The sequence below is a fragment of the Pimephales promelas genome, chromosome 10 (genome assembly GCF_988280905.1).
Source record: "Pimephales promelas chromosome 10, fPimPro1.hap1.1, whole genome shotgun sequence".
NCBI classification, from domain to species: Eukaryota; Metazoa; Chordata; class Actinopteri; order Cypriniformes; family Leuciscidae; genus Pimephales; species Pimephales promelas.
This window is the reverse complement of record NC_142778.1, coordinates 37,170,485-37,182,571: the sequence shown is the minus strand read 5'-3', so window position 1 is coordinate 37,182,571 and position 12,087 is coordinate 37,170,485. Positions and strand designations below refer to the sequence as shown.

At 37.6% G+C, this 12,087-nt stretch overlaps 1 protein-coding gene across 1 annotated transcript in view; it reads right to left on the bottom strand.

Moving 5' to 3' along the window:
* Positions 1–2,615: 2,615 nt before the first annotated feature.
* Positions 2,616–12,087, bottom strand: part of rpp25b (ribonuclease P/MRP subunit p25, b) — a 29,670-nt gene continuing 20,198 nt past the window's right edge. Inside the window, exons 2-3 of the mRNA XM_039684322.2 lie at positions 6,075–6,152; positions 2,616–4,298 (exon numbers count right to left, since the gene is read on the bottom strand). Of these exons, the coding sequence (XP_039540256.1) occupies positions 3,337–3,888 (552 nt within the window). The 5' untranslated portion in view covers positions 3,889–4,298; positions 6,075–6,152 and the 3' untranslated portion in view covers positions 2,616–3,336. The remainder of the gene's footprint in view (positions 4,299–6,074; positions 6,153–12,087) is intronic.

Genomic DNA, 12,087 nt, shown 5'->3' with positions numbered 1-12,087 from the left:
TAATGAAAAGCACTCCTATCTTTAGTAGGATTTGCCATAATATGATTGTTCACATGCACAGAAATATTTGCAGACACACACATGCTGTTGAAACTTCATTTTACAGTAATGTATTTTTTCACTAACACTGTAAAAAAATGTTTTCAAGATTTGTTATCACAACATATTTTCTTTTGTCAAATCAACTTTATAATAATTTATTTAGTTGCGATAACTTATTATTTTGAGTTTCTGATGGTTAAATTACTCTACTTCATTGTATTAACTCACTTTTTCCAGTTCAATCAACTTAAAATTTTAAGGCAACCCAGGTTACTTACTTTTTTAAGTTAAACCAACAAAAAATTTTTACAGTGTAGTAATCACAACATTTTTTCTTTTGTCAAATCAACTTAAATAATTTATTTAGTTCAGATAACATATAATTTTGAGTTTCTGGTGGTTAAATTAATCTCCTTCATTGTATTAACTCACTGTTTCCAGTTCAATGAACTTAAAATTTTAAGGCAACCAGGTTACTTACTTTTTTAAGTTAAACCATCATTATTTTTTTACAGTGTACAGTAAACAAGTCAGTGCAACATATGCACAGCAGAAATATTTACATGGGACTGAAAAAAAATTATATTACTGTATACAGAAAATATATTACAGTAAAAAAAAAAAGTGGCAAGAAAAATAGTTTTTTTATATAGTTTTTATAGTGCTTATCCTGATTGAAGTGTTAACAATTAACCATAGAGGTGTTTGGCCAGATGGCACATGCAATTGACCAATTACACTCTAAAAAATGCTGGGTTGTTTTAACCCAACTTTGGGTCAAATATGGACTAACCCAGCCGTTGGGTTAAATTTTTACATTACATTTTTAACCCAACATTTCGGGTTTGTCCATATTTGACCCAAAATTGGGTTAAAACAACCCAGCATTTTTTAGAGTGTAGTGTCATTTTGTATGGTAGTGTTTTGAAATGGCAAACATGTGACTTTATGTCAGATTGTTGTGTCTTATGCAGAGTACTGTGTTCAGTGCATTTTAAAAGTGGCATTTTGAAATGCAAAATGTGTGTAAAGCAGAAAATGTGTTTAGAGTTTTGGAAACTTGAGAAAAAGTTTTGCTCTCTGTGTCTGTTTAAATAATTGTGCTGTGCAGTGTGCATGTCATTTTAGTGTGTTAGCAATTGGGGAAAAAAAACTGTAAACTAATCTGTTTGTTGACTGAGAGAATCTTGCCAGACGTTCTGGACAGAAAACACACCGTGACTGACATTAAATCACATGCTTCATTTTACAGTAATAAGAGATTCAAAGATTCGATTTCATGTCGACTGGGAAAAATAATATTCACATTTTAAACCTCTGACAGATGTTCTGCCTGTTAAGAAACGGGTTTATGGAAATTGCTTCGTTTATCCTCCAAAGGAAAACAGAATAAACATGCCAGTGCAGACTCGATGTTTGCGTTTCAGAAGATGATTTATCTGGCGCTCAGAGCATCAGGACGCGGACATTATGTAATCGCGAGTAAAAGACGCAGGTTAGTTCAGTCTGCAGGTTTGGGCTTTATCAGAGAGAATGTAATTAAATAAACCGTCCCTCAAACAAATCCCCTCAAATGACGTTTATCGGGATCGCGCCTCGGTTTGCGCGCGGATGAAAGCGGGAACTCGTGGCGGGAGAGTTGCACGCGCCGGCACGTTCTCTGTGCGGTGACAAGAACGGAGAAAACACGATGAGGGAACGCTTTATTTACACAATACACACAAACCTGCACAAGATGTCGAAAAAGACACCCTGATACGGTGAGTTTGCTGAGGTGAAGAAATAATGAAAACTAAAAAAATCTTAACATGAGCGGGGAATATGTATATGCATGGCCTGTTATATGTTTAAATCACATTTATGCATAGGGCAGGCGCTTTTATCCAAATATTTTATCCATATTTCAATGCATACTTAGATTAAATGATCCATATTGCATGCTTAAAACCAGGATTAAAATCCACTTTTTTAGCCCTTAAATGCATTTTGTTGTATATTTTGGAGTGTTTATAACTACAGAAAAGATGAAATTATTCTCTTCAGGTGATTCGTTTATATCTTTATATTCTGTTTTGGTCATATTTTTCAACTTGTTCTGTTCTCTATTACGTTTTTTGAACAATTACATCACAGTATTTGCTGCGGAACTGCCAAATAAGGACATTGACTACCGGTCCAACACTTCGAGCAATCCGCCATTATTATTTCTCGCTCCGATTTTGTAGTCCGAGCTCAATGATGCAGAAGTTGCGAGAGGGCAAGTCAAAATGTTCGGTTGTTGGATGTACGTTAGTGACCTGAAGCACTTCAAGGATTCCCACTTCAACAACCTCCGCCAGTAACGTTATACAGAAGGGTTTGCCGATCGACTTCGTCTGAATGAGGGGTCAATTCCGTCTATCATTTAGCTGCTGTGTTTTCTGACGCTTTCTAAACGTAAGTTATCATATTATTATCAATACAGATTTTTAGTGGTAAGATCAGACTGCAGTCATTTATCCTGTCAGTGTGCTTGTTTTAACAAGAGAAATAGTCGACTTTCACTAGTTAAAACAGCAATGATTGTCTTGGGAAACCAGTAACACCAGTACTTTTATTCATATGCATGAAACAACGCAGCATCACAAGCCATCATGAAGCATCTGAAGTCATCTTAGATGTTTGCATGGTTTTGAGCTGGAAATTTGGTCTTGGGAAAACCAGTAACACCAGTAGTTTTATTCATGAACCGACTGCCTTAAGTTAAATTTGACCTGTTATACGTTTAAATTACATTTATGCATTAAGCAGGTGCTTTTATCCAAAAATTGTAATGCATACGCATACTTAAATTAAATGAGCGATATTGCATGCTCAAAACCAGTCAAACCCATAAATCAAGATTGTGACGTGCATATGCACTCTTAAAAATACAGTTTCATCGGTTTTTCATCAATGCCGTAGAAGAAACATTTTGGTTCCCAAAAGAACGTTTCAGATCCCAGGCGTGCTTTCTACATCGATGCCAATAACCACGCTAGATCCATACGATTATTATGAAGTCTCACAGTCGTGGTCTGGTTCTGATAGTGTTTAACACACACACACACACACACACACACACACAGCTGGTCCGTCTGGTCTTTACGAGTGTGTGTTGGTTATGAAGTCTCAGTCGTGGTCCAGTTCTAAGAGAGTTACACACACACACACACAGAACTCTCAGCGGGTCCGTCTGGTCTGTACGAGTGTGTGTTGGTTATGAAGTCTCATAGTCGTTCCGGTTCTGAGAGACACACACACACACACACACACTCAGAGACACACTCTCTTCCCCAGCGTCGGAGAGTCGGGCGAGTCCAGAGGCCGTTTCCCCGGCGCGTGTGAAGCCTCTCCCTCTCGGAGCGCCGGCGGCTGGTATCCCGGCTCCAGCGGGTCCAGCGGGTCTTTGGAGAGCAGGATCCTGATGGACGGCAGCGTCCGGTGGATGGTCATCTCCGAGTCTCCCCCGTCCTGACTCTCCCAGATCTCCCGCAGACCCCTGTACTGGAGTTTGGTGATCTGGTGGAGTCCGGCGATCTTCCTCTTGGTGATCTCGGCACACGTGATGGTTTTGGTGACGGCCCGACCCGACCCGCTGAACACCACCTGCCTCAGCCCGTCCTGCATGCGTGTCATGGCGAAACCCATGAGGTTACGGATTTTGCTGCCTTCCTTCACTCTCATCTCCAGCACGTCCGCCGCCAGCCCGGGGAACGGACACACACTGTCCTCCTCGATCCGACACACTTTCTTGAAGCCGCCGGCGTGAGCCTGCTTGATCTGGGCGCTCGTGTCCCGACCCGCATCGCTCGGCTCCATCTCCATCAGCTCAGGAGTGACGCTTTACACTCATCCCTTCATCCCCAACGCTCTAATTACATGCCATTCCCTGTCTTTTCCAATTAGTCCTGCGGGGGGATCGCTCCAGCCTCATCATGACTTATTCATGAGATCATGAACGCATGAAATGCACAGAAAGTTGTAGATGTCCTGGAGCGTCCAACTTTCTCCCGAAGATTTGAACTTCTGACAGAGAGGTTTTGGTTTTCGGATAGCGCACTTACTTCTGTGGGACGATCCGGTTAGAGATCCAGCTTTTCTCCGCTCGCTCCCGACGCCCTCTCCTCCTCACGGACTCGCTCGCTCGAGTGCATCGCTGTCCTTGTGTTTCTCCTCTTCTTCCATGTGCTGAATCTCTCCGTCTCTCACCCGTCACTCGTGCTGCCTCGTAAATGCTGGTGGGGGGGATAAAAGAGAGAGAGAGAGAGAGAGAGAGAGAGAGAGAGAGGATCAGCCTTCTTAAAGCAACAGTAACCTCATTAAACACACACTTCTGTTTACAGTGGGAAACTGCGCTCTCTCTCTCCGTCCGGAAACACATCCACTGATAAACTTTTCTTCAATCTTCAATTCAGTTTCTGATTTAAATGTGTATTTATACAACTATATGGATCATGCATATTTGATCAAAATTATCTGAATATTTAATGTTGATTAGCTATTCAATCTGACTAAAAATGGAGAAAATAAAATTCTGATTAAAAATAAAACTTGAATGATTCTGAACAATTTAGAATTCTGTGTGTGTATGAGTGTGTGTGTGTGTGTGTGTGAGAGAGAGTGTGTCTCTCTGTGTGAGAGCCTGTGTGTGAATCTACTATATATGTGTGTGTGTGTGTGTGTGTGTGTGTGTGTGTGTGTGTGTGTGTGTGTGTGTGTGTGTGTGTGTGTGTGTGTGTGAGAGAGAGAGAGAGTGAGTGTGTGTTTGTGTATATATATATACAGTGATGTGAATAAGTTTGGACACCCATGCTAAAGTTGCCTAAAAAGAGGAATAAAAAAATCATCTTTTGGATATTGATCTTAATGCCTTAATTAGAAAAATGAGGAAAACTCCAACCTTTAAGGACACCAATTTTCTTTGTGAATGAATAATGTGTCATAAATAAATAAATGTTTTTCCTTAAAATAGAGGGTGCATAAGTCAGGACACCCCTATGTTAAATTCCCATAGAGTCAGGCAGATTTTTATTTTTAAAAGCCAGTTATTTCATGAATCCAGGATAATATGCATCCTGATAAATAAAATATCCCCACATCATCACACACCTTCACCACACCTAGATTGGCATGGTTTTACTTCAGTTCGCCTAATAGCTGGTTTGATTTGCATTGAAAGATGATCTTATGGGAATTTAACATAGGGCTGTCCTGACTTATGCACCCTGTATTTTAAGGAAAAACATTCATTTATTTATGATACATTATTCATTCACAAAGAAAATTGGTGTCCTTAAAGGTTGGAGTTTTCCTCATTTTTTCCAATTAAGGCATTAAGATCAATATCCAAAAGATGATTTTTTATTCCTCTTTTTAGGCAACTTTAGCATGGGTGTCCAAACTTAATCACATCACTGTGTGTATATATATATATATATATATATATATATATTCCACCATGTTTCACTATGTTTAATGTAAAGTATCACTCATAAAAGATGATCCTGTACCTTTAATAAAATCTCCTTTAGCTGATCCGTTTAAAGGACGTCCGGAGCAGAAACTTGAATAACGCTGACAATTAAACCACAGTTCTGGAACATGAACCACTCGGGCTCTGAAAGACGCATTTCCAGACGCTGAATGAAAGTGTGTATGAAATGATCCGCAATCTAATTGAAAACATCCTTCACAGGCCGGATGAAAGTCAGACTGTAAGTGTGCTGCGATTGGCCTCTGCCCTCGACATGCACTCGCCTATTAGCATTTGCATAATGTGATGTTAATGGGCTTCATACAGGAGGAATCTTGGGCCGGAATAAAGTGTATAATGGGTTTTTATCACCTGTGCACACATGAGTTATTTGGCAACATCTATCCTTTACTTCCCTCTTTATCCCCGCATTTAATCCGTTTTTAATTAACCCGTGATCTGAAACAGGCTTAACTTGATGTATTTCCGCTCACACTTTGAATAATTCACAATAATGCATTTTGCAGAAGTGACTCACATGGCGTTCATTTTGATCAGTTCTGGGAATCGAACCCGTGACTTTGCCGTTGCAAGCGCCGGGATCAATGCAGGAACGCTGAAAAACACGGAAATATGCTTAAAGATTCTGATTGTATGAGCATATCAGACATCCAAAAACATGCATATGCTTCTAAAACTTGTATATCACTGGGTAATATCATAGTTTACATTTTGTGACGATAAACAATCAACAAGTTGTGCCACGGTTCAATAAACAGCTAAATTATTAAATAATAAATAATTAGAAAAAACAAGTATTAAATAATATAATAGGCTATTAATGAATTTGCCACATCTATTATTAGCTATTGTTTGTTAAGGCAACTCAATATTACTGTTAATGATCAAATCTCTATCAAATAGGTTGTCAACAGTTTTCAATAAGGTCTCATTTGTTAAGTAACATGAACTAACAATTAAAAGACATTTATTAAAGTTCACTGAAGTCAATAATTGTATCCCTTAAAACTCATTTTTGATCACTAAAATGATCACTTATATTTAAAAGTTTTTCTTTGAAAATGCTTCATGCTTTAAACTATCTTGAATGTAACTCGACACCCTCGCTTCATTTAGTAACTGTGAATATGCAAATGAGCCCCGCCTCCACTCACTCACTCAGAGATCCACTGGTTAATGATCAAATAATGATAAATAATGTACAATAAGGCCTATCTGTTTCCATAAAACATGTAAAGCAATTAAAAATAGTATTTGGCCAGTGGAAAAGACAGTGGAAAACTTTCTCTGAAATGCATCTTAAAATATTTGATTTACACTGTAAAAAATATTTTCAAGATTTGTTATCACAAGATATTTTCTTTTGTCAAATCAACTTTATAATAATTTATTTAGTTGAGATAACTTATTATTTTGAGTTTCTGATGGTTAAATTAATCTCCTTCATTGTATTAACTTTTTCCAGTTCAATCAACTTAAAATTTTAAGTAAACCCAGGTTACTTACTTTTTTAAGTTAAACCAACAATATTTTTTTTACAGTGTAGTAATCACAACATTTTTTCTTTTGTCAAATAAACTTAAATAATTTATTTAGTTCAGATAACATATAATTTTGAGTTTCTGATGGTTAAATTAATCTCCATTGTATTAACTCACTTTTTCCAGTTCAATGAACTTAAAATTTTAAGGCAACCAGGTTACTTACTTTTTTAAGTTAAACCATCAATATTTTTTTACAGTGTATTTATTCAAAAACAATAGGCTAATAATTGATTTTTAGTAATGTACTGTGACGCACATCTGCTTCTCATATTTTACGAATGTGTAAACATGGCATCACGTAAATGAACATCCATATGCAAATGATATGCAGATGAGGATTTGCATATAGGCGTTGTAAATCGGCGAAATTCGAAAAATTAGAATATGGTGCAAAAGTAATTCAACTTAAAAGCTGAAACTAATATATTATATAGACTCATTACATGCAAAGTGAGATATTTCAAGACTTTATTTGTTATAATTTTCCATTCTTGGCTCTAAGGCGCATGTGCACTTTCAGTGAGGATCCAACACACACACACACACACACACACTTTTATAAATGAGACCGCTGATCAACAATTACGTTTTTCCTCTTCCCGTCCCCGTGACTGTCCGTATATTTCCCCGGGTCAGTGATCCGTGAGGACCGTCAGTCCTCCGGTTATCTGTGTGTGTGTGTGTGTGTGTGTGTGTGTGCTGTCACTTAAGCGCTCGATCAGCAGAGGTTCTGCGGGCCGGTCCCACCGGAGGACAGATGAGCGAATGAGAGACGACAGATCATTCAGCCTGAACCAATGGAGTGTCTGAACGACACACACACGAGACACACACCATTCTCCAGAGGAACGAGAGGATATCTCAGAAAAAACACTTCCATTGAAGCTCCTTTGATTAATGAGAGATCGACTCATATAGCGAGTGTTTTTGTCTCGCTTCCAGTAAAAAAATCAAAATGGACCATTCTTGGTGGCATAATTATTAGAAATTATTTATCTGTGCAAATTCAGGTTAATCTTGAATCAGAATATCCAGGGCAACCTGTCAATCACATGAGATCAGCCAATAGCAAACCACAACCATCCAATCAATTCCTCATGGACACAATCAAGCTCCGCCCACATTTGTTCTTGTTACGCTTGATATACGAAACAACAGGAAGTAAAGGCCAGCGCAACTCCCGTTTCATGACGACTTTTATATTATAAATAAATATATACACCTTTCTGTGTAACACATTACACATCAGCGCACAATTACGATGTTCAATTGTCTTCATATACAAATGGTATCGTCTAAATCTGATTCAGTGTGATTTCTGCTGTTCACATCCAACAAGCAAATCCCATTAGTGATCGCAGCCGAAGAAAATCAGACGAGCTTCTTTAAATTCTTGTTCAATAGTCAGATATTGCCCTCAAAAAACAACATTAATGAACAAAGAATCAGAGGAAACCAGGAACAGCCTGTCAGCCAATCAGCTGCGAGCAGCACCAGTCACTCACACAAGATCCACAATTATCCAATCAATTCTTGTTCCAGAAGTGATTCACTCGGATATATACGGCACAATAGAGAAGAAAAGATGAGCGTAATAAAAGAGAGTGAAGTCAATTTGAACTGGTTAACCTGTTAACTGTCACCCCCCCCTTTTTTGAATAGACATGAAAATGCACATTTCGAACTTAAATGGTTGTAATTCAAGAATGCTTTGGAATATAGACATATGATTGGTCTTGTTTTAAAGAAGACATTTGGCAGATTTTTGTAGAAGTGAAATAAATTAAGAAAGTAAAACAGAAAAAAAGTTATAGAAGTTTGAGTTTATGGAAATGTACAATGCAAAAATATTAATTATTCATATTTTACATAAAATATATATTTTCAAAACCTGGGCTACTCTAAAATGTCAGAAAGATCAAAGCCAAAAATCTGAACAAGTTGTGTTTCAAATTTTAGGTTGATATCTCAAAAAATGAGCTTTCAGTAAGATTTTGTTTGAGCGCAGTACCAAACTTTTTCACTAGGGCACAACCAGACTCCATTACTGCCCATATAAGGGCGCCTGCATTTCCATTCGTGTTTTGAGTGATCTGAACCATTATTTTCACAATTTTCATACAATTTCTGAAGTAGAGATTCTATTCAGAAGTAGCATGGGAAGTTTGGCAGATTTTGATATGAATTGAACCTCTAAGAAACACATACAAAGAACACGCATGAAAGTCATAGCTAGCTGCCATGTCACAAATGGTGAATTTATTATTTTTTTCTTGATATTTCAAACTTTTCAGACCTTTTTTTTCCAAAATAATTGAATGGATTCTATCTTTTGAACTTTTGGCATGAAAACAAACTGAGGTATCTACCATTTTTTCATGATTTTTCATGTTTACTGCTATTTTAAAATAAAGGTCTGAACACGCCTTATGAGTATGAAAATATTCTTGTTTTATATTGATAAATTATGGCTCCTCTGTAATATATTTTGAAAATCAGTCACCAAATATGGAAACTAGAGATTGTAAGCTTTCAAATGATATATAGTTTGTCAATATTATTTAAGGTATTTACTAAGATATTATTGTTTTAAAAATATAGTGGCAAACGTCCCACCTGTGGGACGGTGACAGTTAAGTGGTTTTAAACTATATACTGTATTTCTTATAGACCCCTTTTCAGTTGGTAAACATGGTGACATTTTTATGTGGAGGCAGAACGATCCCTCTGGCCGCTTCACTAACGCTAGTTAGCAAGGATTGTTAGCTTGTTTTTTAACAATGACTGGAGAAAATCCGATATTATCTTAATGTGTAAGGTCACTCAGTGTCCAGAACCGCGATTGTTATTTCCAAAAGTTATTTTTAACGGACAGAACCAGATTGGCCGACCCGTAGCCGCCGACACGCTCACTCGATGATGGACGATCTGACAGGATTAACGTACGTTACCTCGGGTGAGTGGCCTGACTTCTACACCTACCTTATAGAGAAACCGATCGTAAAGAGAAACTGAGGGCTTATAAATCTTTAGATGCTTATATGGTCCTGTACAAGACTTGTGTGTACGATCCGCAGTTCTGCCGAGACCACGACAATATAAAGAGTGACATTACAGTGCGATTTTAATCATGTGAATATTTTCTAGAAATAAAAGTTCCAGATACAGCATATTCATTTTTCATCAATTCTTGCACCGAACAACACAACAAGATGACATTTAATAATAATAAAAGTAATTAAAGCTCCTTATTATGTAGCCGAATCTGTGCTGGTTTGTATTGGCCGCCTCCAGTTTACACTTTGTTTTGCCTCCAGCTAGCGCCGTGACGGAACTGTGACGTCGGCGCAAAAGGGGTCTATACTAAATATTTTTCATTTCAGGTCATGAATGCATGCAAATCTTCGACACAAAGATGTGCTTTGGAAAGGCTGTACTTCTGTATCGAGTGTCATGATGGTTTGAGAAACCGGAGAAAAGACTTTAATTTGACTATTGAAGACTCGTCTTCCGAATCATCCGAGGAAAATTACCTTTCTTTATGAGTATAGCGGTCACAACAACAAGCAAAACAGTCACATATTTTATACTGACAGGCTAAAATAGAGTTTTTTTCTTTATTTTTAACTATATTTTATTTTAAAATCACTTGAATTTCAGTGATTTTCATGGAGTCGATTTTGTGAAATTGCACGGAAACAATTGTGTGTCATTTTGATCCTCAAGAACACAAACAATCATCTTTACCAGCCTGGACATCATCATCATCACACACACACACACACACACACTCACTCATGAGCGACAGCAGAAACCATGCGCACGATTACTGATGAACAATTACTCCACGTTTCTGCTTCTCATCTCAGCAAAACAATTTGCTTCTGGTTTGGGCGTAAATCTGTTTTTAAATATGAGAAACTCTGACGCTCACACGCTGCCTCCACTTACACACCGAGAGAGAGAGTGTGTGTGTGTGTGTGAGACTGTGTTAGTGTGAGTGAATGTGTGTGTGTGTGTGTGTGTGTGCGCGTGTGTGTGAGCGAATGTGTGTGCGTGTATATGATTGTGTATGTGTTAGTGCGAGCGAATGTGTGTGTGTGTGTTTGTGAATGTGTGTGCGTTTGTGTTAGTGAACGTGTGTGTGGATCACTGTTTGTGTGTGGATCCGGTGTGTGTGTGTCTGTGTGTGTTAGTGTAAATGAATGTGTGTGTGTGTGTTTGTATCATTGTTTATGTATGGATTCAGTGCGTGTGTATGATGAGTATGTTAGTGTAAGTGAATGTATGTGTGTGTGTGTGTATGATGAGTATGTTAGTGTAAGTGAATGTGTGTGTGTGTGTGTGGTGAAATGATGGTTTGGCTGTTGGGGTGAAATTACCCTCATCAGTCACACACACACACACACACACATCTGCCTGTGGGGGAGAGAGACAGTCAGAGAGAGTAATGATACTATTTGTGTTAAAAAGACAAAATGGGAAAGTATGAATATATAATCGAGAGGGATGATGATGATGATGATGATCATCTAATGAAGAGCGGCGAGTGTTTTACAGCGACACTGATGTCAGGATCATTCCTCTCGCAGTTTTCTTCAGTTTTAGTAGATCGTTTTCAACGAATGATCATACACACACATCCACAAACACCTGTTCACACACACGCAAGAAATATGAGATTTACAGAAACTGTCGCCGGTCTCTTTGACAGTTCATGTACTTGAATGAAACTGTGAAAATGTTACATCTAAAATTCAATTGATATAAAGATTAAATTAAATGAAAGTTAGAAATGTTAAATTAGTAACTGAAAATAAAACTTATTAACAAATAAAACAAATTTAATAACAATGAAAAGCACAAAGTTAGAAGTAAATCTAAAATTAAAAGTTTAAAAGTTGAAATGAAAACTGAAAATATAAAATGAAAAACTATATAAGTATATAATGAGAACAAAATTAAAGTTAAACACGACACACTAAC